Source organism: Crocodylus siamensis, chromosome 4 (assembly GCF_052110815.1).
Source record: "Crocodylus siamensis isolate JL-2025a chromosome 4, ASM5211081v1, whole genome shotgun sequence".
Classification (NCBI taxonomy): Eukaryota; Metazoa; Chordata; order Crocodylia; family Crocodylidae; genus Crocodylus; species Crocodylus siamensis.
The window spans coordinates 123,675,932-123,703,147 of NC_143398.1; the positions used below are offsets into that span (position 1 = coordinate 123,675,932).

General features: G+C 44.9%; 1 protein-coding gene across 1 annotated transcript; it reads right to left on the reverse strand.

The window, feature by feature from the left end:
* Positions 1-251: 251 nt before the first annotated feature.
* Positions 252-19,805, reverse strand: CMAS (cytidine monophosphate N-acetylneuraminic acid synthetase). The gene is made up of 8 exons (XM_090043637.1): positions 18,840-19,805; positions 15,158-15,300; positions 14,786-14,941; positions 11,174-11,298; positions 7,449-7,543; positions 5,976-6,147; positions 4,226-4,376; positions 252-3,084 (listed from the first exon to the last, which is right to left on the reverse strand). Exons 1-8 carry the CDS (start codon positions 19,268-19,270, stop codon positions 2,870-2,872), a joined length of 1,488 nt encoding a protein of 495 aa, XP_089899763.1. The 5' UTR covers positions 19,271-19,805; the 3' UTR covers positions 252-2,869.
* Between the last annotated feature and the right edge of the window lie 7,411 nt (positions 19,806-27,216).

A 27,216-nucleotide genomic window follows, 5' to 3' on the forward strand; every position in this document is an offset into this window, starting at 1 on the left:
ACCCAGGCCATCTAAAGTCCAGATCCTGCAGACTTATGCCTGTGCCTGTGCGCCGTCTCAGTGACTCTGAGCATGTCCCTTCTGTATTTGAAAGCTCAGTGCTGAAATCAGACACTCCAGCAGACACAAATTTTCTTAAAATTAGTCCCACAAATTCTCTGAGAAGCCCTGCCAGTCCATCCTTGTAGATGCCCCATACAAAATGCTCATACTAAGGTATCCTTATAAAAGAACATAACAATTTTTGGCATATATAAGAATTTAATGTTTCATTGCTGTCTAACCATTTGACAAAAGAAAAAACCAACTTGTTCTCTCTGCAAGAGGGAGAATGTTGCTTTGGCATTGTGTGTATGTACACATGTAAGGAATTAAAGGAATTAATTAAACATTTTTGAAAGATCTAAAATGACAAAAGCATGGGACTACCTTCAGCAGTCCAGAGTTTGGTGCCTAAGCACTCCCTTCCTCCCCCCGCAAAAAACTGTACTATGCCAGAAACTTGACTACTTGAGACAGCTCCTCACTCAAGTGTGTTAGATGCTGCAAATCCTCACTTAAGTACTAATGTTAATTAAATTGTTAATTTTGCCACCTCAGATCATGATAGAAAGAGAATGAAGTTCAGCATAGTGGCCCTGCTTTAAACTATCTAACCATTATAGACATTTCTTGAAACATGAGCATATAGGGTCATGACTCAGCAAGGTAATAAAGCATGGGGCAAGTTCAGTTAATGCATGATCTTATTTTACTGAATCAGTCATCATAATAAAACTACAGCAGTTTTACCATTTATGAGTTAGAGACACGTTATCAAGGTCAGTTGTTTATTACAAAACATGGCCGGCTTTCTTGTACCTCTTGGCAAAGTCCTCTGCAGAACCATATGCAGGTGATTTCTAAAAAAGGGAATGTTTCAGTAATAAACTCTGAATAAGTGCCATCAACAAACCATTTATAATAAATCCTATACCAGCACCAAGCTGATAAGGAAATCATAGCTTTAAACTGTAAATTTTTAACACAAAAAGTCAATAACAATAATAGAGTGCCCTTATATGTCAATAACATATAAGGAGTGCCCTTTTGGCTGAAAAATATAAAATGAGATGACCAAGCCACCAATGGCAGACTCCCAAATTTCCACAACTATAATTTTTATATGTAACTTCTATATAGAAGAGTTATATGAACAGTAATTATCAGTCTTACAGGATCTTTCATTACACCCACACTCTTCCTGTACTCAAGTTAATAGGGGTTTTTTTTAGCACAACAAAGGGTTGAATTTGAACCACAGATAAATGATAGGAAATAGATCTGCACTTTGTTTCCATTTATACATTCATTGAGGTATGTATTTATTATCAAGACATTTTCAAGGCAAAAAAGAGAAATCTATTTATAAATCAACCTTAAATTAATATAATAAAAAGAGCCAGAATCATGCCAGCATACATACAAACACATGCATAACAAGTTTTCCCCACTATTTACATTCAGGTAATTGAAGTCATATATGAAAGATCTGTTCATCTGTCTGGCGGTTATATTTCTTCATTAAAAACAACTGTACTATACAGTTTCTCTCAGGGCAGTGTTCCAACAGTTCCTATTAATAACACATTTAGCCCCAGATTCAGTAAAGCACTTGAACACTCGCCTGAAATCAATACATCTACTCCTATGCTTAAAATTAAGAATATGCTTAAGGGCTTTTGTTAGAGTGGAGCCAGCAGGTGAAAAGTATTAACTCCCAATGGTATTCTGTAGAAACCAAGACCAATTCGTATCTTGGATGGGGACACAAAACAATGAAATAGGCACACTCTATATAAAGCATTATTTTTCAAACTCATAGGTTCAATGTAAGTGTGTAAAACATAAGTTGTGCCTTCAGCTCTCTGATATGCATGAATGCTACGTAAGATTCCAGTGAGTTCAGGTGTGGACATCAAAAACACCTACAATATAGGTCTGTGCAACATTTCGGTCGCCGATTCAATTCAGAGGAGATTCGGCCCAATTTGGTGGCTGAATCTCCAAATCTGAATCGAATCAGGACACCCATTACTCTCTCCAAATCAAATCAGAAGCGTCTGATTCGATTTGGAAAGATTTGATGATCCGGCCATAGACACAGCTGTATATGTTTTTGCTATGTACCTCAAAGTACCAGGCACGGCTCACGAATGCTGAGGTGGTGGGGCAGATGGGGGAAGATTCCCCATACGCTCAGCAGCAGACCCAGAAGTAGACCAGAACTACTACTGGTCCACTTCCAGGTCCGCCATGGAGCACACAGTGGACTCCCCTGCCCCCAGGCTCAGCGACTGGATCTAGGGGGGGCACTTAGAGTCCCCTGGCAGCTAATCACCAAGCCAGAGGAGAGTGCAGGGGGATCCCCTGCACGCTTGGTGGTGGACCCAGAAGTGGACCAGTACTTCCAGTCCACTTCCATGTCTGCTACCAAGCTCATGGGGAACACCCCCATACTCCCGGGGATGCTCCATCCAGCCCACCATCTCAGTGTTCACCAGCCGTGCCTGTCTTCAATTATAAAACCCAACAGTTAAAGAATCACTGCTCCCCTATACTTGGATAGTAAAAAGAATGTAAGGACTTCTTCTTGCAGAATAAATGACAAGTTGGCTAAAAAAATCCCAGACCTGATTTTCCATTGCCTTACATTTTGTATAGTACTCTTTCCAATGAGCTGAAAGGGCTTTTAAAATAATTATTCACTTACTCTTAAGCACTTAACCAGTATAGGAACCCAATTTCAACAAGGTAACTCCAATGAAATGTTAAGCAAAAAGGCAGATCATTGTTAGGAATAAAGCTTGGTGCGGGGGGCAGGGAGACTTCATTGTTTTTTTATTAGTTCCTCATTTTCTTTCCTGCTGAATTCACTTCTCTCTGTTAGCAGAAGTATGTGTTCTGCAAATTCACGGATGGCACCCCGACCACCACTGCATTTACAGATAAAGCCAACAGCATGTTGTGCAGCTGTGCAAGCATCCGCTGGAGCACCACTTGTGCCAGCTTTCTTTAAGCACTCCACATCGGACTCTTCATTTCCTACCAGAGGGAGAGGAGACACATGTGAAAATGGACAATGAACTAAGAGTAACTGAGACAAACAAGCATTTTCCCTGGAATCGAAGGAACTGAATCATGGGGTTGTGTCCTGGCCGGTGCATGAAGCCCATGCCATATGCAGCGCCAGGTCCAGGCGTGGGCAGTACATACCCTATGCTGGCCTTAGTAACTGTATGCACAGCAAGTTATAGGTCAATGCATGGTGAATGAAGCACTGGACCTGCTGCATATTCTGTATGTGGCACAGGAAGCTAGTACAGAGTGCATGCTTTATGAAGGTCCCAGGGCCTGCATGTACAGTGAGTCCTGGAAGCTGGCACATGCTGCACATGTACTGGACCTGGTGTCACAGTGCTTGGCAGAGGGTTGTTTCTGGTCAAGCCTGTGGGCCCAGATGAGTTTGATACCCCTGCACTACGCAATTTTTATTGACCTAGGATTCAGCAGTCCATCCCTGGTAAGCAAAGGATTTAAGCACTTGTTTAAGCTTTGACATCAACTGGACCTAAGCACATACTTATAATGGTTTCATAAATCTGTGCTGTGATTTGCATTTTAATCCCACTGAATGTTTCTTGTTAAGCATGGAGCAAATGCTCTGAAGATGAATAATGCAAAGTATCATTATTCTGTTAAATTTGTGCATGCCACATACTGTTTCATTATAATGAAAACAAAAGAAAATAATCAACTTCCAATGGTATTCTGTAGAAATCAAGGGCAATTAGTATCTTGGATGGGGCCCCAAAACAATGAAATAGGCACACTCTATATAAAGCATTATTTTTCAATCTCATGGGCTCATGTAAATGTGCAAAACTTAAGTTGTGCCTTCACCCATTTGATATGCACAAGTGCTACATAAGATTCCAGTGAGTTACGGACATAAAAAACACCCATGTCACGGGGCTGTGCAAAGCTTCGGTCACTGATTCGATTCAGAGGAGATTCAGCTCGATTTGGTGGCTGAATCTCCAAATCCGAATTGAATCAGGAGACACATTAATCTCTCCAAATCGAATTAGAAGCCTCCAATTCTATTCGGAGGGTTTTGACAATTTAGCCATAGACACGACTGTATATGTTTTTCCTGAATGAAAGCAAAACAAAAGAAAATAACCTAAATAAGCTACTTCTTTCCAGCACAAATGCTTTTTTTTCCTCCAGTCTTCAACAACTTGTAGTTTATTCTTCACACTGACTTCCACATCACAGTTCAACTTCATAGCTGAAAGTGTTTTTGAACAGTTCCTTTCAGAGATCAGCAGTACCTATTAAACCAAGTTAAAATAAACTGCATAAAGAAACACACAAAATGAGTTATCAAAACAAACAAACAAAAAATCACAATTGAACTTGTTTCTAGGAAATCTCGCAAGTACCAGTAACAGTACTGCATGGCTGGTGTTTCTTTTTACACCCAGAGTTGAAGAGATTACAATGCAATGACCCTTTGGGACCTATGACTGTTTTGAGTGCCAAGTCACACCAGTGAACGCAATCACTCCATGGCTGGATCTGGCACATGGGGTCATTCTGCAGATGGATCCAGAGCATAACACCAGGCTGGCATGCCAGATCTTGCCTGCCAACTGACCCTATGCGTTGACTCGACACTGGATCCAACTCACGGACAAACTCTGCCCACGGGTCTGGAAGATTCAGCACCAGTGCAATAACCTATTATAGAGCTCACCTTTCTAGTCATTAAAGAAGAGTAAATTATCAGTCTAAGTTTCCTTGTAATTCTCAGAACGGGGATTCTCGTTTACCTCTTAAAAATCAGGGATGTCAAATAGTACTGGGAAAAATAAGTTAATCTTAAGAAGTACAATTTCCATTTGAAAGCACATAGGAGGTTAAGAGAGAAGTAAAAACCACTGCAAAATATTAAGGGTAGGGGGAGAAGGTCTTTAAAGTGCAAAATTCTGCTTTCCAGGCTGGGCTGTAAATTGCTACTAAATACTGAGTCCTCAAGTCCATGCTTGGAAGCAGCGGAAGCTGTGCACCATACAAGACAAACTGTGTACTAGAAACCATGGGCACAGCATGAAAACTCAAAGCCCCAAGGGTCTGAAGCTATTTCATAGTTTCATAGACATCAGGGCTGGAAGGGACCTCGGGAGATCATCGAGTCCAGCCCTCTGCCCAGGATCCTATGTTTGGATCCTGTTGAATGTAAGCTGCAGAGGATAGGGCAATGGGCTCCCACACAAGTTAGGCAACTCAGCTTGGGTTGCCAACAGGTACAGCACCTCAGAGATGTTGCTATGTAGCAGCATCTGCAAGATCCCTAATCTCAAATGCTCCACACATCTTGGGTGACTTTGGGAAGTCAGTTAATCTCCTGTGCTTCAATTTCCCTGTCTGTAACCCACAAATAACTGTACTTCTCCACCTTAACTGTACATTTCCACCTTACAAAGCTGTTGAGAAAACAAAGGTGTTAAAGTCTGTGAGGTACTTATATGAAGTAAGCAGGAGCTGTATAAATACTGAGAGTGGACTGTTGCCCAAGGCGTGCTTTAGGCCAGCAGCCCAGGCACCACCAGTTATGACAGCAGGACATCATACAAATTCCTTCCCACTTTCTTTTGGGATCCACTGAGCAAATGCCAAAGCGTCTATGAGTGAGATCTAGAAAGTGTTCAAAACCGTGTTCATTTTCTATAGGGAACTGAGATCGTAAGTTCACCACACATTACAATTAGCTGACCTAGCATTCATGACACCTCAGTGTATTGAGCTAGAGTGACCTAATCACAATTCGTTAGAATTGTTCAGCTCCCACTCAACAATGGAATTTAAGAAGGTTTTAGCGTGGAAGGTACATGAGACACAAAATCTCTCATTCCAGAAAGGATGCTCACCTTAACTCCTCTTTCCCGTAATAACTCGATCCCAACAGCATCTTTAAAGTTATAAGAAATCATTTCTTTCTGATCTTCTGACACATAAATGTGACCATCTGTGAGGCATCCATCAACAACGCAAACCAGCCATTTCACCTTGTGTAGAGCCTCTTTACCAAAATAGCCATATCTAGACAAAGAAGCTATCATTTTCAGGATGGAAGACTTAAAAGATAAAATGCAACTCATTAATATCATTGTGATATTTAAAGCCAAGGAATCAGTTTTATGATTTTTGCTTGCTTTTACAAAAAGGAAGATTCCCCATCTTGTCAGCTTTTAAAATATACCCCATTCACAATCTGAATGAATTCATTTTCTCAAAACAAATAATTGTATTAATAAATGCGGCTCTGCCACAAATTTGTACATATTGTCCTTTTTATTCTTGTTTTAAAATTTCGCCCTGCCCTATCTGCTGCTCTGCCTTCTGCTCCCTGCCCCATCTGCTGCTGTGCTGCCTGGCCCCTTCCCAATCTACATGCCACAAGCTGGCCACCCATGTCAAAAGGTACAGACTAATGTAGCGGGTACACCAAGAACAAATGGTACCCACAGAAACTATTACATTGTAACCGCTACATCTACATCAGTGCCTCTTAACCCTTTTTGAACCAGGACCAAACATCGATAGCCAGTCCTGACCCGGTGAATAGTTTAAATAGAACACAGTCCCTTGGCCCTGCTGGTGCCCCTCAATCACAAACCACAGCTCTGCAAGCTCTGCTGGTGCTCTTCATTCCTGACTCACTGGCCCCTGCCACCAGCCTCCCAGCGTGTGGGGTGGGAAGTGTGTGTATGGGTCATGGGGGGCATGTGCCCCCCCCATATTTGTGCACCCACAGCAGGTATGGCGCTGCACCCATTTCAGACCAACATGGGCCATTTCAGACCTCCATGGCCCAGCAGGTGGGACTCAGCACAGGAGGGCAGAGCAGGGCATCGAGACTCTTTGCTACAACTGCCGCTGAGACTCGTGCACCTGCTGCACTGCCAGTAGCTCAAGGAGTAACAAATATGGGAGGCCGAGCTGTCCTCAACTCCACCCACTGCCAACCGCTTGCTGGGCTGCAGCTCTACCTCATGCCATGGCCCAGCTGCTGCCACCGCTGCTCCCTTCAGGGTGCCCGCACTGCCCTCACATCCCTGCTGGGGTAGAGCTGTGGCCTATGGGGAGCAGCGGCTGTGACACAACAGCAGAGTACAGGACAAGCAGGTGCCACTGGGAGGACTTTCAACCAATGATTAAAATTTTAGAACAGAGGGTGGCACCAGTTCAGCTGCTCTCAGATATAAGATGTGTGGAGATAAGAAAGAGAGAGCACGGGTCAAGTATCTTTAAATCAGGCAACTTACTTAAAAAAACCAGCATTATAATAATAAAAAATTGTTCTAAATTCTGTTCATAGCAACACAAACCTCCCTTTTTACCTCATCACTCTCTGTTCCGCAATAGGCCAATCGATGTCGACATCTATGTCCACACTGAGCTCAGCACCCATTTCAAAGTAGTCCATTTTCCCAGCCTAAATGAAATTAAATCTCATTATTTTGTTTTCCATACTTTATTTCAGAAACTAATACAACGTTTTTGTGAGTTGTTGTAGGAAGAAGCGGTACTGACCCGGTGTGGCGGGAGCAACTGATCTTAGCCAGCCTGGGCTTGTCCAGCTTGTGGCCACCACTGAGGATGCCAGATAGAGCAGATGGGCAGGGTCTCCATGGAGACTGGCTTGAGACCCCTGTGGCCAGTATGTGCTCAGTTGGGAAGATAGGATGGGGCCGTGGGAGGGTAGGGATGGGCAGGAGCAGGATGGGCAAGGGCCAAGCTGGGGCCAATTGCTGGGCAGTGACAGCTTGGGGTTAGGGCCCCAGGCAGAGCCACAATCCATTCTCTGCACACTCCTACTCATGGAATCAGTGCCTGTGACAGGGATGTGCAGAGGCCATATTGTGGCTGTACCTTGGGCTTCACATTCACTGCCCCGCAATCCCAGCCTTGGCCCTGGGTGCGCATCCTGCTCCTGGATGCTACTCCCTGCCCACCCACACCCCAACTCCTTCCACCTGGCAAATGTGCCCTGTTTGTTCCAGTCCTGGCCTGGGCTCCACAGAGACTCTGCCCACCTGTCCACCCATTGCTCCATCCTGCATCCTCGGCAGTGGGTGTGGGGTGGACAGGCGGAGGTGTTCAAGCAAAGGGTCTGGGTTTGGCCGTGGCAGCCATAGGAAGCTGAGTCCAGCCACTACACCGCCTCAGCCCTATTGTGTGCCCTGGTGGGGTGGGACCAGATGCATGTGCCATGGCCCAGCCTTCCCCCCACACCTGGGCCAGGTGGGGCCAAGGGATCTGCTGTGGGCTGGATGGAGTTCCTTGGTGGGCCAGATCTGGATCACGGGCTGTATTCTGCCCACACCCCTGGAAAAGCATATCACAGACATGTTGAATTCTGTAGTCACTTTATTCATTACTGGCAACCAGCAGTCTCAGGAGACCATGGGGACTGCACCTTTGGTAGGGTACCACCTCAGCTTCTTGAGTGGCTGAGGAGTCCAATGCATGACAGGCAGACCCTTCGGCAAGTTGCACATACAAACTGGGTTGAGCTTGCACTGGCATGCCAAGTACTGTTTTCTCATCTGCCTTTGACGTCTCTTCTCTAGCTCAGCATTGACCCTCTTCATCTCAAAGCGATGTAGGCTCTGCTTCACAGCAGCTTTCCACTCACAATGGTCCTAAGTGATTGATTCCAAGCACTGGCCATTGATGCACAGTTCATGAAGGTTTTTCTTGCAGACATCAACACAATGCAGTTTGGACTGTCCAAGTTGACATTTGCCAGTGGCCAGCTCACCATCAACTATGTCCTTGGGGATTCAGTCATTGCTCATATGGTCCACATGCCATAACCAACAGAGGAGTCTCTGCCTCAGAAGCACAAACATACTGGGTATCTTGGCCCGTTCCAGAACAGTGGAGTTGAAGATTCTGTCAGGATACAGTGGAGACATCGAAGATAGAAACTCTTCTGTTTTATCTTTGGCATAAGGAGTCCAAGTTTCACTGCCATAGAGAGGTGAGTACTCAAGCGCTGACATCTTTGTAGACAGAGTGAGCACTCTGTTTTTCCAAACTCCCTTTTGAAGTTTAGCCACGGCATTGCTTGCCTTTCCAATGCGAGCATTAATTTTGGCTTCCAAGCCAAGATTTTGCAAGACAGTACCAAGTAAGTGAATTTTTCAACCACTTCCAGGTTTTCATCATTTATTCTAGATTTGGGAGGGTGGTCAACTTGTTGCTCCACAACTATCATCTTCTTTAGGCTAATGGTCGGACCAAAATCACCAAAAGCATGAGAAAGGCAATCTATGAGATTAAACAATGTTGATTCCATTAAGTCTCTTCGTGGAGAAAAATTGCCAGAAGCATATTTAAAACCGATTTCAGTATAACTGCATCAGCTTAAATGGTAGGATAGACTTTTTTTAACTTGGGAATTCCAGGCTCTCTTTCTGGCTATCTTTTTGCACAAGGAGGAAGTAACTTCAGCATGTGGACAAAGAGCACTTGAACCCCTTTCGAAAGGGGAATTAAAAAAAAAAAAAAAAAAAAATCAATTAGAATATTAGCTGTTGCCCTTTTTGAAATGACGCGGGAAGGCTTGGAGTCCACATCTTTAGGGCCAACCCTACCAAAATTAATGGGGATTAGCTCCCTAAACACCTTTAGCTAATTGAATCTTAGTCTCTTTGTACCTAGATTTCTCCAACTCTAACATGGGAGCATGGAATGAATACTGACCTACCTCAGGGGGTGTACTGAGTTTGAAAAATATGCTCATTTTCTAGAACATAAGGCACCCTAAAATTGAATGTTGTGCTCAAAAGAGTGTTCACTGTACTCTTCCGAAAAATCATTTGGTACTTTGCTATATATACAGAGTTTCCACCAGAGTTCACATAAAACATGCCCTTTAAATCAGTTACTGTACAAGTATGTTAGGAGTGTACTGACAGAGTTGAAATTGGACCAAACTAAGAAGGTGCACAGACCGAGCCTTATCTTCAAAAAACTGGAAAGAAAAGATAATAAACTTGGCAATTTTGTTTTTACTTCAAGAAAAGGTGGATTGTTTTTAAAAACTCTGATAGTGCCACAAGGCTATGGCAGCAAACAGATACTGGTAGCAAGCATGGCTGACTACCTCTTTAGTAAAAGCCATAACCTCTTTCACACTGGATTGCTTCTTGTGTACCTTTTACAGTAACAGCATAGCATTGACATGAAGATAAGAAAGTTACACAGGATAGCCTGGCTTCTGTGTCAGGTTAACCTGTAGGCAAAGGAACCCAGTTAAGGAACCTGGATCCAGTTCCTCCAGAGCCATCCTTAGAATATCCCTAATGTGTGCAATCTAGCTACAAGCTACAACTGTTTCTTTGGAGATCATGGCAGATCATCTCCTTTTTGATCCATCTTTCACACTGGAAGTTAATGTTAATATATAGGAGATACAACAGTTCTACACCCACTGGTGACTTCATAACAGTAGGACACACCACCACAGCATGAAAAACTATCTACTTTGTTTGAAAGAAAGTAAAGTGATTTTGATTCCTGATGTCCTAGAAATATTTTGTGCTTACACAGCACTTTAAAGTGTTAATAAACTAGACCCCTACTAGGGGGGTGGCTTTCTGTGACTGAGGCTGGCACAATAGACAAGGCTATTTTAAACTAGGAAATTTGAGAAGGTTGTGCAATAGTCATTCAATCTATGTGCCCCCATAGCAGGACACCCCCTGTTGGCCACATGACTCGTGTCCCCCACTAGCTCCTATGGGTACCTTCCTTTTTTCTTACCTGCCAAGCCTTGATGGGGCTATATTAATGTTAAGGGAGGCTGCCCCAAGGTCCCAAAGTGAGCCCTTGTACACTTTATATTCTGTGTTGCTCATGAAAATTCCACATGAAGGACATTATAAGCATGCTCTAGCTAATGCCAGAGAATTAAACAATAATTGTTATATAGAATGAGTCACTTCACACTGGAGTTTAAACCTTTGCTACTGGACATTGATTTTTATTACAATGCATGTACAGTTGCTAAAGCCAAAGGGTATGAGATGATTTACAGGAAAACAGAAGCACCAACCTGTAAGCAACCACTCTCAATTATTTGTCTTGTAGCAAAGTAGAATGACCCATTTTCATATAGCTCTCCTGACCAATCTTGCCGCCGGCAACGCTTTGCTGGATTTACATTATCAGGTTCCAAAACTTCACATAAGGGAAACAAATAAAAAAAAAATCATTCACAAAGGGAAAAAAATAAATACTTGTTCAAAGTCACTTCTTAGTTCAAATAATCTGCTCTGTGAAATTCAGGACATAACTGTGCCACAGGCTACTTTGATTACTGTCTTAGAAAGCACAGATTTTTTCTGAGACTCACTGCACTGCCCATTCTTTGTTAGAAACACTGGATCATGAGATGGAGGAATAACTTGTATTTCTTGCACAGGAAGCTGAAAAGTCTAATTCCATCTTACAGAGAATACATTTCTCCCAGAAGTCTTCAGATGAAAAGCTGTTCTGTCAATCCTTCCCTTCCAATGAACTCACCAGGTCCTGACAGACAGCCCTTGCCTCTGAAAGATTGTTCTTTCCTCTAGTGCCCTCTTTGATACGTGGCAGAGATGTTTTCCCCTAACCATCCAAAGGGAAGGAGGTAGGAGTGAAAATATCAACTCTGCATATCTTTAAAAGCAACACCAACACCTCCGATTTTCAAAACTGGAAAGCCAAAGAGGGGCATAATACAGTATCTCCACTAGAGATCCCTGGAGCCTAACACAAGTCCATAGTGACTAACTACAGGAGCTAATATGACCAGAGTTCATTTAAGAGCAAAAGTGGCTGTTTGGGATACATGACAGACTAAACTACTACCTGTACTAAAGGCCTGAGGACAATGCAGAGATGCATCATTCTAGCACTTCCCATGTGAGAAAAAAGAAATGAGGTTGGGGGCTTGAGTAGGAGGACAATTCTGCAGGAAAATACCAAGCAAACATATAAGAAAAGAGCCCTTCTTACAAAAATTCTTATGAAGAATTCCTATGAACGAATCCAGCCAAAGAGCTTTAATATTTAATAGGAGAACTAAGAGGCATGCATTTGCAGTGGTCAGAAATCACTATCCATCTTAATGCAGAAACAACTGAGCAGGCTAAGTGCCAGTTTGGTTGGACTCCCAACAGAGTGGGAAGCAGAAACTGATTTGGCAACTGGAGGCTATATTTAGTGACATTCAGTGATCACGCACAGTGGCTAGCACCATACCTGAGGTCCTAGAGACCCACAAGTAAGCTACAGGAGTATAAGGGGGTATTTGTTGGAGCACCATGCTCCAGGAAACAGCTTTGTGCACAGCAGTACTGACATGGCAGAAATATGACTGATCAAGGATGAGGATGTTTGCAGAAGGAGGCACCGGGTCTATGCATTGTGCAAAACAGGCATGCACAGAATGAAGTCACTATCAGCAGCACTGAACCCTGAGAACACCTGAACTTAAAAAAGTCAATAACTACTTACTAGGACACATCTAGAAGGGCTTATAAATGATAATCCTTGGGTCATAATAGGTTAAACTAGGTAATGTAATGCAAAAGAGGAAAAATATAAACACCTAGGAAGAGAAGTAACATTTGCCTGTTTTCAATGTTTTAAGGCTAAGTGGAAAGAGCCCTGTATTTTAACTGCAAACTATTCTTGTAAGCAGCCACTATCAAAAACACCATATTCCTGAAAAGCAGTTTTTCCAGCCGTTTAAGTTGCAGACACTGGTGAGTTCTCTCTCTCCTTCTTCAAATATTCCTTTTAACGAAAGGATTTTCTGGTTATACCTAAGCTCATTCTTCAGCATTCAAATCCTTTAAGAAATGTTTTGGTTAGAACCTGAAGCTTATTTTTCCCACTTGGTAAGCCGAGGGGACATAGGTTATTAGAGCAGGTACTGAATATCTAACACACATGGAGTTGCGATACATGCACTGGCTCCATGTCACACCTAGGCTACATTTATCCCTTTACACATGTCCAGTAAATCAAGTAGGGCTGACAACTCCTGATCTCTACCTGGTACAGCCCTGAATCTCCTGGCTATCTAAAATACAATGTACAGAATTGTAAAATTCAGTCCATGATTTCAACTTTCCTGTTTTCTTTCTACAATATTTTATTGGATCACGGGCCTATAGTTTTAGGACTACCCTGACCCTGCTCTAGAAGGATTTTGAGCATCTGTGACTCCCACCAGAGGCAACAAAGGTTATGAGTAAAGGACCTACCTAAATTGTGGTGAGACAAAGGGCTTTTCATGGCCTGTTCTTGGCACACAGGGCCAATTTTGGGGGCATTTCACGACAGGCCCCACCCCTCGGTGCTAACTGGCAAAGAGGCCCTGGCAGGGTGAGGAGGGACAAGGGGGCAGCTGCCATTTTGTCTGCTGCCCTTCATGCTGCCCTACCAGCCAGTACCTTCTCCTGGTAGCAAGGACCACTAGCTCCTACTGAGAAGCCATCATTTTATTTATTTTTGTGGACAATCCCAGATTTTGGAGTTTCCATGAAATCCGCAAAACCACAAATTAAGTAGGTCCCTAGTTAGGAGTGCTCACCTCCCTGCAGAACTGGGACTTCACAACATAGCTAACATTTTAGATTCAAAGGTCTGAAAATATGTATTAAGCATGCAATAATGGTGACGATGTCCAGATTCTGAGATTGCAGAAGAATGTGGATATTTGAGCAATATCTTACTATCCCTATATACATGATCTCGAGAGCCACTGTAATTAAAAAACCTGCACCATCTCATATATTCAGTATCCTGCATTTCAAAATGGTGGCGGGGGTGCTTTACCTAAAGTTGGGGAACAAGCTTTGGCCAGGGAACAAGCTTGTTGAACAAGCTTTAGTTAAAGCGCCCCATTGCCATTTTGAAATGCAAGATGCTGAAGACATGAGACTGACTGTGCAGCATGCTGGACTGAGTGTGCTACAACGTGTTCTAATCAGAAAGTGTCAGAACACTTGGAAAAGTGCCCTTAGCGGTGCAAAAGACACCAAATTAGTCTCCATGGAGACCAATGTCTTCTAGTCACAGAATGAGTATGGTAACCAGGAGGCCAATTAAAAATACATCTTCATTCATGTTAGCGAATACATGAAAACTAATATAAAAAATCCTAATGAAGATGAGGTAATTTATAGCTTTAAACAAGTTAGTCTTTACCTTCTTTTGCTATAAACAAGCCTAGGGTTTATTTTGATTTGTTAATTCATCTTCAGGGAAAACTACTCTGCCTGCCCTAGTATTTAATTAATGTTAATCACTGATACATACTAAGAACACTTCTCTCTCTTCCCCCCAACCCCTTCCTATAAAGAAAAGATCATATGGTCATATCTACATGTCACTTGAATACCTAGCAAGAAACAAACTTGGCATTTAAGCCTAACCATGGTTACTTAATGATATTCACACTCTGAACTTAAGTCATCCTAACAAAATTAAGATGAGACAAAAGATGAATATTAAAATAACAGTGTTCAAAGAGGGTCTGAAAGTGATTTGATTTCTGTGACTATGAAGTTTATGCATCTAAATGTCACTTTAAGCATACATGAGAAAGAGGTAACATTTATTGTACTGGAAGCTTTATCAAGTGTAGTAATAACCAGAAATTTAAAAATATTACCTCCGTTTTTATTCTTATGCCATCTAAACTGATACCGTTTCACAACAGAAAAGACAGACTCATAGCCTTCCTTTTGGATCATTCTTGCCACTTTTATGAGATGAGTGGGATGTAAACAGGGAGACGTTGCCTGAATATTTCCTACAATATCGATCTCTAAAGAAGAAAAAATTAGAAAATGTGAAAAAATTGTTCTTATGAAATATTCAATGTGTATAAAATGAAATATTTTCATGTGTTTGTTAACAATATTTACAAACATACACAGCTCTAAAAACAATTATTTCTCTCTTCCCCAGTTATTTCAATAGAAATGAAGGGCACTCAACACCTTTCAGCCTTGGGCTGTAAGTCAAATAGAAGCTAACATACCTGGATGATGACGAAGAAACTCTGCTATGGTTTCCAGCGAACTAGAAGAGTCTTTAGATACTTCAGAGCTTCTGCGATGAACTTGTGCACCAAACTGCTTTGCTACATTCTCAATTTCATCATGATCTGTGGAAACCCACACACTGTTGGCAGACAGAGAAAGAATAAATAAATGTAAGAGTAAGTATTAACATTATTTTTCATCTCCATCACCATAACATTAACCAGATGATTATTAGTTTTCCTCATGACTAGGGGTCCTAGTATTCTATTCGCTGCAGAAAACCACAGAATACATGTTTTCCCAATCTACCAAAAGCACAGTGACTTCCCATAACAACCAGCGCCATTTCTGCTCTCGTATTTTGGCCACACATTTTGCCTTTTGGGCAATCAGTAGCGGGGGGGGCTCCACCACCCTACTAAATCCCACCATTGTTAAATAGTACACTACACCTGGAAAAAAAATTAAGATGATAGGATTTGCTCACTGACTAAAAAGCTATTACCTGCAGCATAATAATTTTTTTTAAAAATGCAATATTATGATCAACTGCATACAACAAAGTTACTGGATTCAAAAACAGGTTTTTAAGCCAAGTGGCACTGCAATCTAATACCATGTGTTGCCTGAGGTACCGTGCAGGTAGGAGTACAGTATAACCTCGATCTTACATGTCCAAGTTGAGTCACAACCTGCTCATTCACAACAGGTTACTGAATTAACAGTCACTCAGCTGTTTGCTGCAACTTCGATGCCACTTTTCCAATCAGTCATGAATGGCACGTGCCCCTGGCAGCTGGGGGAGCACAGTGGCGGTGGGAGCATGGCGGCATTAAGAGTGGAGCTCCCACAGACACCGCTGGCCCTGACGGCAGTGCAGCGGGGGCGAGTTCTATCCAGGGGTTGGCGACCACCTACAGGCACTGCCAGCAGTGTTGGCGGCAGCCAACGGCTATCACAGACTGCCTGCAGACACCACCAGCAGTGGCAACAGTGGGGTGGCAAGTGGCAACTGCCTGCAGGCACCACCAACATTATCAGTGCTGCCATTTTGTAGGGGGTGCATTGCCACTCTCAGGAGGTGTATGTGCACCCTCATGCACCAGCTACAGGTCGTCCCTGCAATCAGCTGGATCTCATTAGTAGTGTCACATAGCTGATCAAAGAAGTAACGTCAAAGTGCAGCAAACACCTGCAAGTCTCAGTAGTCCTGTGCTGCTGCTTTGCCGTATATAGATAAACCCTCAATTTTGAATGTACGGGTTTAGGAACACAACCCTGCTAAGAATCCATTTTCTACTCTATTTTATGTCATCGTTTAATAATTTAAGGACTCCTGGTAAGAGCCCATGGGGCTAAGGAGATGTTGAAATAAGAGTCCATTCATATCTGTTGGCACAGTTTTAGTTAGAAATGGCTTACAAAGCTAATGCAATGAAATAAAACAAATAGGCCATATCCAGTGTGAAAGTTAGTCAAGCAACAGACAATGGCACAGGCTTTGGCACAAAAAAAATTAAAATTCTGGTCTAGCAGGGTGGCAAGAATAAGGAATGTTTGCAAAAGGATCTATGTATTGTGCATAATGTTTGCAAAACTCATGGACTGGGCAAGGCCGCTACCATCAGTATCACGCCACACTATACAGTGTAATACTGCTCACCGTACACACAGCTCTGATTATTACTCTGGTAATTTTTTCCACCTCAGACATCATGGGATTTATATATATAGTAAGGATGATGACAGTAGATCTCAGTCACAAGTTACATCCATATAAGTGGTCTTGCAGTCCTAATTGATACTAAAACCGGGGGAAAAACCCCAACTTCTCTCAAATTAAACACACAAAACCCAGCCCTGTCAGTTTAAACTGTGCGCACATACTTCCACATCAAAATTATTGCAACGACACTAGAAAACATCACATTTTCGTCTCAAAATGTTGTAGATAAAAGTAAGATGACCCATGCGTCTTATGTATGAAGACAGCCAGCAGGCTGGAAACTAGCAAGCTGTTGAAACCCCCATTCTGATATAACTAACCAGAGCAGGCACAGCAATGAACACTACTGGACTCGGTTCAGAATTTTCCCAACTAAAAGTTTCTTGACTGGAGAATACCCATTTGTCAAAACCCAAACTCTAATAAGGCCAGATCAGAACAGAAGCCTGAACCTGGGGGTCATACCCTTTACACAAGCAAGTACCCACAGCAGGTGGTGTGATCTACATGGGATGTCCCCAAACACATTCCTCTCACTGACAAGCTTCCAAACTATGCCAGCTGTTTTGGGGCATCTTGCTGACTGCTCTTGAGACGTTAATCTCTGGTGTGCTCGAAAGCAGCCACTAGCAATGACCTGGAGTATCTAAACTAATTCATTTCCAAATTTGGAGAGCGTATACAAAAGCAGGCAGGATGGAGGATGTGCCAAGAAATGTCACGGTGCAAGCTGGTGCTTTGGTGTAGACATGGCTTAAATACCCTCCCCACCAGACCACAGTAGGTATATTTGTACAAAGTGTAAGTGCATGGGGTTGTTCCATCCTAAGTGCAGGACTTTGCACTTGTTGAACCTCATGAGATTTCTTTTAGCCCAATCCTCCAGTTTCTCTAGGTCACTCTGAATCCTCCACCGCATCTACTCTACCCTCCAACTTGGTGTCATCTGCAAGCTTGCTAAAGGTACACACTATGCCATCTTCCAGATACATTCATTAACTATATGATAATTATGTCACATGAGTGGCGTTATCGTGAGCATCCCCCAGTCATGTGAAAAATCACATTGCACATGGCCTGCCTAAATTTATTGCACAGTTCACCCACAATACACACTAACTGTGTAATAATTACATTGCAGGTATGACCAGGCTACATTTATTGCCTGATTCACCCACATACTGCACAACATACGTAGTGTGTGGCAAAGGCCAAACAGGCAGGATGGAGACCCTAACCCTGCCACAAGGTGCTCTAAGGGTCTGACAGGCTGTAACTACTGACTGACTGCAGCATTGCCAGGTCTTCAATATGTACTGGATTGTACTGGATGTTCAAAATGATCGTATTTGCTGAAAATCTATCATACACTAAAAAATATGTAAATAAGTATGCAAATAAGTCTTATTTACTTTATATTGCTCACTGTAAGAGTAAGAACTGGATCAAAGCTGAAGCATTTCTTTATTTCAAGGCAAAGTCATAAGAAAGTGCTGACAGCTAACCCAAACGTGGGTTAAGACTCCCTGAGCGTGACTTGGGTTTTGCATATGCTGCATCAAGTAACTGCCTCAAAAATCACTGTACATTTTTAAACACTTTAACTATTACTGACTGTACATTGTACAAGGGTTGAAATTATTATACAGATAAGATAATCATTGTACACCTGGCAACGTGGGGCCTGGCTACTGGGGTGGGAGAGACCACTCCAGCAGCCCAGCCCCCTATGAAATGTCCAGCACAGCCCTCCCCCATAGAATGGACTCGCCCACCTAAGCGCATCAGTGCACACCCCCAGTTATCAGACAAGATGTGAGCGCGCACTCGCGAGCTCCGCGCATGCGCATACCCAGCTAACGGGCAGGTGGGGGGAACCATTCGCGGGTTCTGCGCATGCGCGCACCCAGCTAATGAGGGAGTGGGTGGTCTGGGGCCCCACGCACGCGCACCTCTGGAAGACCTTAGCGTCGACGGCAGCCCGCAGCACCCAGCCCAGGAGGGGCAAGCCGGCCAGCGGTTTGATGTTCTTCAGTGGGATCCCTTTGCTGCCGCCCCGGGCCAGCACCAGCGCGGCCATATGTCGCACCGGCTTCCCCGCCCCCACCCCTAGCAGGGAGCAGGGGCAGCTGCAGAAGCAGGGGCAGTTGCAGGAGCAGGCGACGGAAGGCTCCATGCTGTCCCTGCAGACACCTCGGCCCGGCGCGCCGTCCACTGCCACGTGCGACCCCGCTCCCTCCATGGCTGCCGGTGAGGCAGCCATTGAAATGGAGTCTTGCGACTGCAGCTGTGGCGGGCGGGGAATAGCAGTGGAGCCGCGCGCGCACGCGCCCAAAGGGTCTGCCTCGCCCCGGCCCTCGACACCGGGCGGTACCGGGGGCATGCTGGGAAATGGAGTTCGGCTGTAGCGAGAGAGGACGTGGGAGGAGCCGTGTGCGCATGTGCGCAAGGACTACCCGATCCTGAGGGAGGGCAGTCACCTATGGGGGGGATGTTCTGCACACAGGCGCACGCCCCTTGCCTTGCTTTTCAACACCAGCCCCTTCCTTGGAGCCTAGTCCTCGCAGAGCTACCCAGTAGCAGTCGCTGTGCTACTGCCCAGCTCTGACAGTGCAACTGGTGCATGATGTTTAAAAGAAAAAATGTTTTGGACAAAAAGTACCTGGCTGGGGCCCGTGACAACAGATGATACAACCTTGTGCCCCTGAAAATAGACGTTGCTCTGTGTGCTTCTTTTCTGTCCTGCCCACGTGAGTCCTCACCTCACTCGTCCCCTCTGGCTTTGCTGCTTGGGGGAGACTTGGAAGAATGTTGTGGCCTCGATGGTCCAGGAAATGGGCAGGGGGCAGGCTTTAGGAGGATGATGTCTTCTGTTGGACCTGCTGCCTGGTTGGGATGGACCCCACCTTATACTCTGTGCTATGCTGTGCTTTCTTAGCAAATGATGAAGTGAATTTGGGTTCACGAAAGCTTGAGCTCTCTCTCTATATAGATCCTATTTAATCTATAAAGGTGCATCTCTATCCTGCCTTCTGTCTTCAGACTAATGTAGAGTTTGGATTATGATTTGCATAGGGGCTGATTCTGCCTTAGGCAGGAGGTTGGATTAGATGACCTCTGGAGGTCCTTTCCAGCCCTGCTCTGATTATGACTCAAACACAGCTAACTACCTCTCTCTGCTTGGGTATAGACTTAGACAAGCTTTCAAAAGCAGTGCATTCCTTTTTAGGCCATTTACTCTGAACTCCAGCAGAGGGCAATCTCTGCACACAGGAATGATTTTCTGATCCTGTGTATCTATATTAGGACCTGATGAAGAGTGTCTTGCACACGAAAGCTTGCCTAGCTACTCAACTATACAGTTGGTTCTCTAAAAGATATCACCCTAAGAAACCCTTCCCTCAGTCAAATGAAGTCTTTGTCCCTGAGGCATTGAGTCCTTACAAGTTAAACTAGATGTTCCCACCCTCCCCTGCTGTGTTCCATGACTGCTGGTTGCCTGGCTGCAGGATGTAGTTTTCCTCTTTGTTCCATTTCCTAAGTCGCATTAACAGATAAAAATTAGTTTGTTTTCCCTTATTTACTGAACACATCATATTTTATTTTAGTGTTCGTGATGTGTGGGATCTCCCATACAACAGTCTTCTACTATAGTGCAGATACAGCAAAGATAGGGGCCCAGAGCTTCTTTCCAGTTATCCCACTGTGGTGCTAGAGAGACCCCTGTTAACAATAACAGAAATTCATTCACCATATCTATTCATTTCTTAGCTTCTAGACTGAGCCTTAGGCACAATGCCCACCCATTCTGACGCTGTTTGTTGTGAAGACACATGTACAATAGGAAGACAGCTAAGATCATTAACTTACATCACATATAGGACAGGGTAACAGTTATGTGGTGGCATCTTGCAGAACTGTTATCAGTCCTTCTGGGTGAGACTGAAACTGGTAACTTGGGGATGCAGTTCCATATGGTCATCATCTTGTTGCCCTGGACTTAATTTTGAGTTGTCATATAGTTCATAGTTTCATAGTTGACAGGGTTAGAAGGGACCTAAATAGATCATCAAGTCTGACCCCCTGCCATGGGCAGGAAAGAATGCTGGGGTCAAATGACCCCAGCTAGGTGATTATCCAGCCTTCTTTTGAAGACCCCCAGCATAGGAGTGAGCACCACTTCCCTTGGAAGTTGGTACCAGCTCCTAGACGCCCTGACTGTGAAGTAGTGCCTCCTGATATCTAGCCTGAATCTACTCTCAGTCAACTTATGGCCATTATTCCTTGTTACTCCCGGTAGTGCTCAGGGGAAGAGGGACTCTCCCATTGCCTGCTGGTCCCCCTTGGCCAGTTTGTAGATGGCCACCAGATCCCCCCTCAGCCTTCTCTTGTGGAGGCTGAACAGGTTCAGGTCCTGTAGCCTCTCCTCATAGGGCCTGCCCTGCTGCCCCCTGATCATGCGAGTGGCCCTCCTCTGGACCCTTTTAATGCTGGCCACGTCCCTCCTGAAATGCAGTGCCCAGAACTGGATGCAGTACTCCAACTGCAGCCTGACCAGTGTTGCATAGAGGGGGAGGATCGCCTCCTTGGACCTGCTCGTGATGCATCTGAATGCATAATGGTGTGGTTAGCCTTCCTGACCATGTCCCCAGATTGGCAGCCCATATTCATTTTGGAATCAATAATGACTCCAAGACCGTTTTCTGCCTCTGTGCTGACAAGAAGGGAGCTCCCCAGCCTGTAGGTATGCTGCTGGTTCTTCTTCCCCAGGTGCAATACCCTGCACTTGTCAGTATTGAAACCCATCCTGTTCTCATCCGCCCACCCCTGTAACCTGTCCAGATCTAGGTGTAGCCTGTCCCTCTCCTCCAGCGTGCCCACTTCTCCCCACATCTTAGCATCATCCACAAATTTGAACGATGTGCTTTTCACCCCCTCATCCAAGTGGCTGATGAAGATGTTGAACAGTGCGGGCCCGAGGACCGAGCCCTGGGGGACCCCACTGCCCAAATCCCTCCAGGTCGAAAAAGACTCATCCACCACCACTCTCTGGGTGTGGCCCTCCAGCCAATTTGCAACCCATCTGGCTGCGTTGTCTAATTCTTAATGAGAATGGGGTGAGAGACAGTGTCGAAGGCCTTCCTAAAGTCCAGAAAGACTACGTTCACCATGACACCTGCATCCAAGGATTTTGTGACCTGGTCATAGAAGGCCACCAGGTTGGTCTGACAGGACCTGCCTCGAATGAACTCATGTTGGTTGCCCCTAAACATGATCCCACCTGCTGGTTTCTCACAGATGTGCTCCTGGATAATTTTCTGAAAGAGCTTCCCTAGGACCAAGGTAAGACTAATGGACCTGTAGTTTCCTGGGTCCTTCTTCCTCCCTTTTTTTGAAAATGGGGATCACATTGGCCGTTTTCCAATCCTCCGGCACCTCGCCAGAGTACCATGAGTGCTCGTAAAGCCGTGCCAGAGGTCCTGCAATGACCTTTGCCAATTCCCTCAGCGCTCTGGGGTGGAGATTGTAAGGACCTGCTGATTTGAACACATCCAGTCCCACCAGAAGTTCCCTAACTAGGTCCTCACTGACCCTGGGCCTGGCTGCGCCTCCCCTGGGTCTATAGGGGATCCCGGGGGGAGGGATGCCTCAGTCCCTGCTCAGAAAAATGGAGGCAAAGGAGTTGTTAGAGAGGTTAGCTTTGTCATCTGGTGTAACTGTATTCAAAAGCATCACGCACGCCAAATGTGAGAAACAGGCAAAAATGGAATTTGTTATCAATTTTATCAGATACAGAGAGTACTCACTCAATTGCATGATGATCCCATAGCAAACAAATTTCCTTTTTATCAGAATAATTTGATTGGGCTATAGTTGAGTATCCTTGGGGAAAAAATTAAAAAACTGATTTTTTTTAGTTTTTTGCAGTTAATTTTCTAAGACTAAGTAAATGGCACTTTGATGGTGGTGCTGATCCATATTAGTTCCTAGGTCTATTCCCTACTGTGTGCATGAAACATTGTTTTTTGAAACAATGTGGTAGGTACTACTTCACAGGTGTGCAATTATTTTGGCTGGAGGGCTGCTTAATGAGTTTTGGCAAGCTGTCAAGGGCTGCAAGGGTAGCCTGCCCCTTGACAGAAGCCTTGCCTCTGGTCACTGTCTTGGTGGTGGAAGTCCCACCCCCTAACCCCTGACCTTTGCTACCATAAGTCCCTCCCCTCATCCTGGAAGTACTCCATTTGGGAAGAGGGGTTCCCATCTTGAAACGAAAAAAACACGAATTGTATACTTAAAATCAAACATCCACAATAACATCTTAATTTTATTTTTAAAAATATTTTTGTTCAGATTTGTGTGCGTTTCTGCAGTGTGTATATAGAGGTGATTGCATAATAGCTCGAAATGAGGGGGGTGTGGGGTTTGTGGAGAGTGAGAGTGGTTCCAGTGTTTGTGGGGTATGTAATTGTGTGTGGGGGAGGGTATGGTTGTGGGGTTTGTAGGGGAGGATTTGTGGGTATGGTGGGGTATGCATGGGACCCCCTGCACCCATCAGCACCCACCCCTGCCCCACAGTAGCCTGTAGCCCATGTGCTCTGTAGCACCTCCCTGCCACCAGCAATAGTGTGCAGCCCCTGCCCCACCCTGCACCCACTCCAGACTCACCCCCTCCAGAGCAGATCAGCATGAACCTGCGACACAGCTCCGACCCGGCACTGTGTAACCACCAACTCTGGGAGTGCTGATGTGTCACTGCCACCTCCAGGCTGCCCCATGGAGCAGCCATGGCAGTACAGAGGAGCCTCAGGGCAGCCCAGCCTGGGCTCCAGGTGCCTGTAGCAGGGACCATTAGGAAGCAGCAAAGAGAAGGGGCCACTTTTCCCCCATGGTGAACAACAGTCTCTGCCCAGTCAGCACTGCTGCTGCCATGAGTTAGTGTGAGCCAGCAACTCCAGAGCAGGTGTGAGGCAGGCCAGGTTGGGGCTGCACACACAGGTCCCCACCAGTTCTCCGCAGCTGGGCCCAGTGGTAGTAGCAGATGGAAGAAGCTGCTGCCGCTTGGTCTACCTAGAAAGGCAGTCCAGCCGTGGAGCTGCCCCATCCCTGCTATATGCCCAGGTGGCAACAGGATGTGCCATGCCTAGAAAATGCCTCGACCAGGCGGGACCAGGGGACCCACCAAGGGCTGGACAAAACACCTCCATAGGCTGTCAGCGGGCCATATTTTGCCAACCCCTGTACTACATTTCTCAAGCCAAGGGGATAGCAAGCAGATTTTTTTTTTCTGAAAAGAAATTAAAGAGAGCCTATCCCTGGGGACATACCAAAATTGCAATTTCATGGATTTCATGGAAAACTAAAAACTTAACATTGCTCATGAAAGCAAGCAATGTCTGCAAAATCTGAAAAAAAACAAACCAAAAACAAAAAATACCTTACTGAAAAATAAAGCATGGCGGAAGCGAGCAGGGAGCTCCCACAGGTGACTGCGGCTGATGGTGGCAAGAGGGAAGTGGCGAGGGCTGAACAGCAATCGGTGTCCACCCACTGATGCCACTGGCAGCATTGGCAGTGGCCAGTGGCGATCGATGACCACTCACAGACACCACTGGCAGTGTTGGCAGTGAGGGAGAGGGATTGGCAAGCAGCAACTGTCTGCAAGCACTGCCACCAGCGGAGGCCAATCTCAGAGGGTGCACCACCAATCTCAGGTCAGGGGGTGCATGCGGGTGCACATGCACCCCCTACATGTCACCAGTGGTGGGGGAAGGGTGGACGCCTGGCCAGATAATTTCTAAAAAATGGCAGACACACCTACGATCTGCCCGCAAAATCATACATCTGCCTCCTCAAGTTGGGTAGACCCCTACCTACTCTATACTTGACCTCTTAGTAGCGTATTTGGATAACTGCTACAATACCTGCCTTCCAAGTAGTAATGGGCCCAAGACATACAGTAGAGTTTCAGTGTTTTTACTAAGCCTGTCATGAAGACTGTGTCAGCTCCTAAACCTGGGTGTAGAAATGGTCTGTTTCCTTCATAGGCAACACGTAGTGGAGGTATGGGGGTGGTGAGTGTCCCCCCTGACAGGGCTGCCACCACCCTTGCCAGCTCTGACTCTGGCACTGACACTGATAGCGGTGCCTGCAGGTGCCTTCCCAGACTCAGAAGGCACCAGTCGCCCATGGTTTCCTTTGTAGAAAAATGCCAAGGTTTGAATTAAGTTCAGAACATTCCCAAAGTCCTGAAATGGTTTAACCAAAGATTTGGGTCTGGATGCATGTCTCCTTGCTGGTAGTATAGAACTACTATGCAGAGGTGCATTCAAACATAGTAAACTGCGTAGAAATTCTATACTGATGGCTCATAATCATTTAGTGAAGTTTGTAAATAGAGTTTTTCTTGACAATAAGAATTGTTACTGCATCCAGTTTTGGGCTCCACAATTCAAAAAGGATGTGGAGAAGCTTGAGAGAGTCCAGAGAAGAGCCATGTGCATGATCAGAGGTCAGGAAAACAGACCTTATGATGAGAGACTGAGAGCCATGGGACTCTTTAGCCTGGAAAAACGCAGGCTCAGGGGCGATCTGATGGCCACCTATAAGTTTACCAGGATCTGGGGGAACGTTTGTTCACCAGAGCGCCGCGAGGGATCACAAGGTCGAATGGTTATAAACTCCTGCAAGACCGTTTCAGGCTGGACATAAGGAAGAATTTCTTTTCTGTCCAAGCCCCCAAGGTTTGAAATAGGCTGCCATTGGAGGTGGTTCAAGCACCTACTTTGTATGCCTTCAAGAGAAATTTGGATCCTATGACCCCAGCTGACTTCCCGCCCTTGGGGCAGGGGAGTGGAGTCGATGATCTTCCGAGGTCACTTCCAGCCCTAATGTCTATGAAATCTATGAAATTACCAAAATTACTACATTTAGCCAGTCAGATTTACTTTAGCAACCTGTACACAGCTACAAAGCCTTTTATATTAAAATATTTCACCTTCTTTTCAGAAGCAAACCTCATTGTTTGCTTAAGGAAGCAAACCTGATTGTTTTGTATCAATGTTCAATGAGGCCAACGCATCTGATATGCTTAACAGTAGAGCACAAAACAAAACAAAGTAATTTTTTAAAAGTAGGACAGTGCCCTTTTTTTTGGACTGTACCCTCATAAGTATTATCATGGATTCAAGTGCAGTTGTGAGGAGTAGGTTGAATTGGATCAGTTAAAGAATAGGCACGGACTTCATTTTTGGTAGTGGGTACTTGCAGGCATAAAAACAAAACAAACTGGTGTTTTAATTTTAACTCGGTGTGTTCCATGCAAGCCCTGCACATGTCCATAAGAGATAGCATGTTACTTCAACCTGGCTCTTCAGCATCTGTAAAGGTTGGGTACTTTAGTGGGGCTTTTTGGGCACTTTCATCTAATAGCTAATTGAATCAGATTTAGCTAGAAGTGCCAAAAAACCCTGCTGAAGCATCCAATCTTTATAGATGCTGTAGAACTGGGTTGAAGTAACGTACTGCTGCTTCCAGTAAAGTCCTTTTGTTCTTTTTTTAACTAATTTTTTTGTGTGCTTGAGCCCCAGACCACGCACAAAGTTGGTGCCTATGACTTAAAGTAAATATGGATTTGCTAAACAAAATTAGTATGAGTGAATCTATTTTAAAAGTATGTAATATAGCATGAAATTATATTTCATGTCTACTGAATCCATGAGGGGATAATAAAGTGCATGTATTTTCCTTTCTGGCCACAATGCAATTGTAAAACCACACTTTTTAGCTCCTCTCAAAGAAAAAACCCATTAATTCACATGTTTATATACAACTGTGGGGGAAACAAGCAAAATAAACCAAAAGTAGACTCTTAGGGCACATCCACACATGCAGGCATGTGTGCTTGCAGCAGCTCAAATAGAAGCGATACAAATTTGAGCCGGGGCTTTTTGCCTCAGCGCACATGCCCAGACATGCACTTTTGTGTGGGGCAAATTGTGCTACTTGTGGCAAAATAACCCGGCCTGGCTCCTCCCAGCTCTACAGCCAGGGGGAGCTAGAACCCAGGGCCAGCATCTGTACTGTCCCCAGCAGTACAGAAAGCTGCCCTGTCAAGTAGCTCAGAGCTACATGCTCTCAGGACCTTCTGGGGCCCAGCTACTTGGTACCTGGGGACACTACACTTTGTGCTGGCTGGACTGCTGAAGCAGCCCCGAGAGTTCCCTGTACCCTTTACCCACTGCAGCAATCTGGCAGTGGGGGCTCCTGCCTGCCTGTGACCTGCCAGACCCAGATGGGGACTGCACAGCCAGAAGAGGCATCTGTCCCTCT

Coding starts and splice junctions, on each gene's coding strand:
- CMAS (XM_090043637.1), bottom strand. CDS start 19,270: ATGCCCCCGGTACCGCCCGGTGTCGAGGGCCGGGGCGAGGCAGACCCT. Junction 15,301..18,839: donor GACGCTAAGGTCTTCCAGAG/GTGCGCGTGCGT, acceptor GTCTGCCAACAG/TGTGTGGGTTTCCACAGATC. Junction 3,085..4,225: donor GAAAGAAGTAGCTTATTTAG/GTTATTTTCTTT, acceptor TCCCTCTGGTAG/GAAATGAAGAGTCCGATGTG.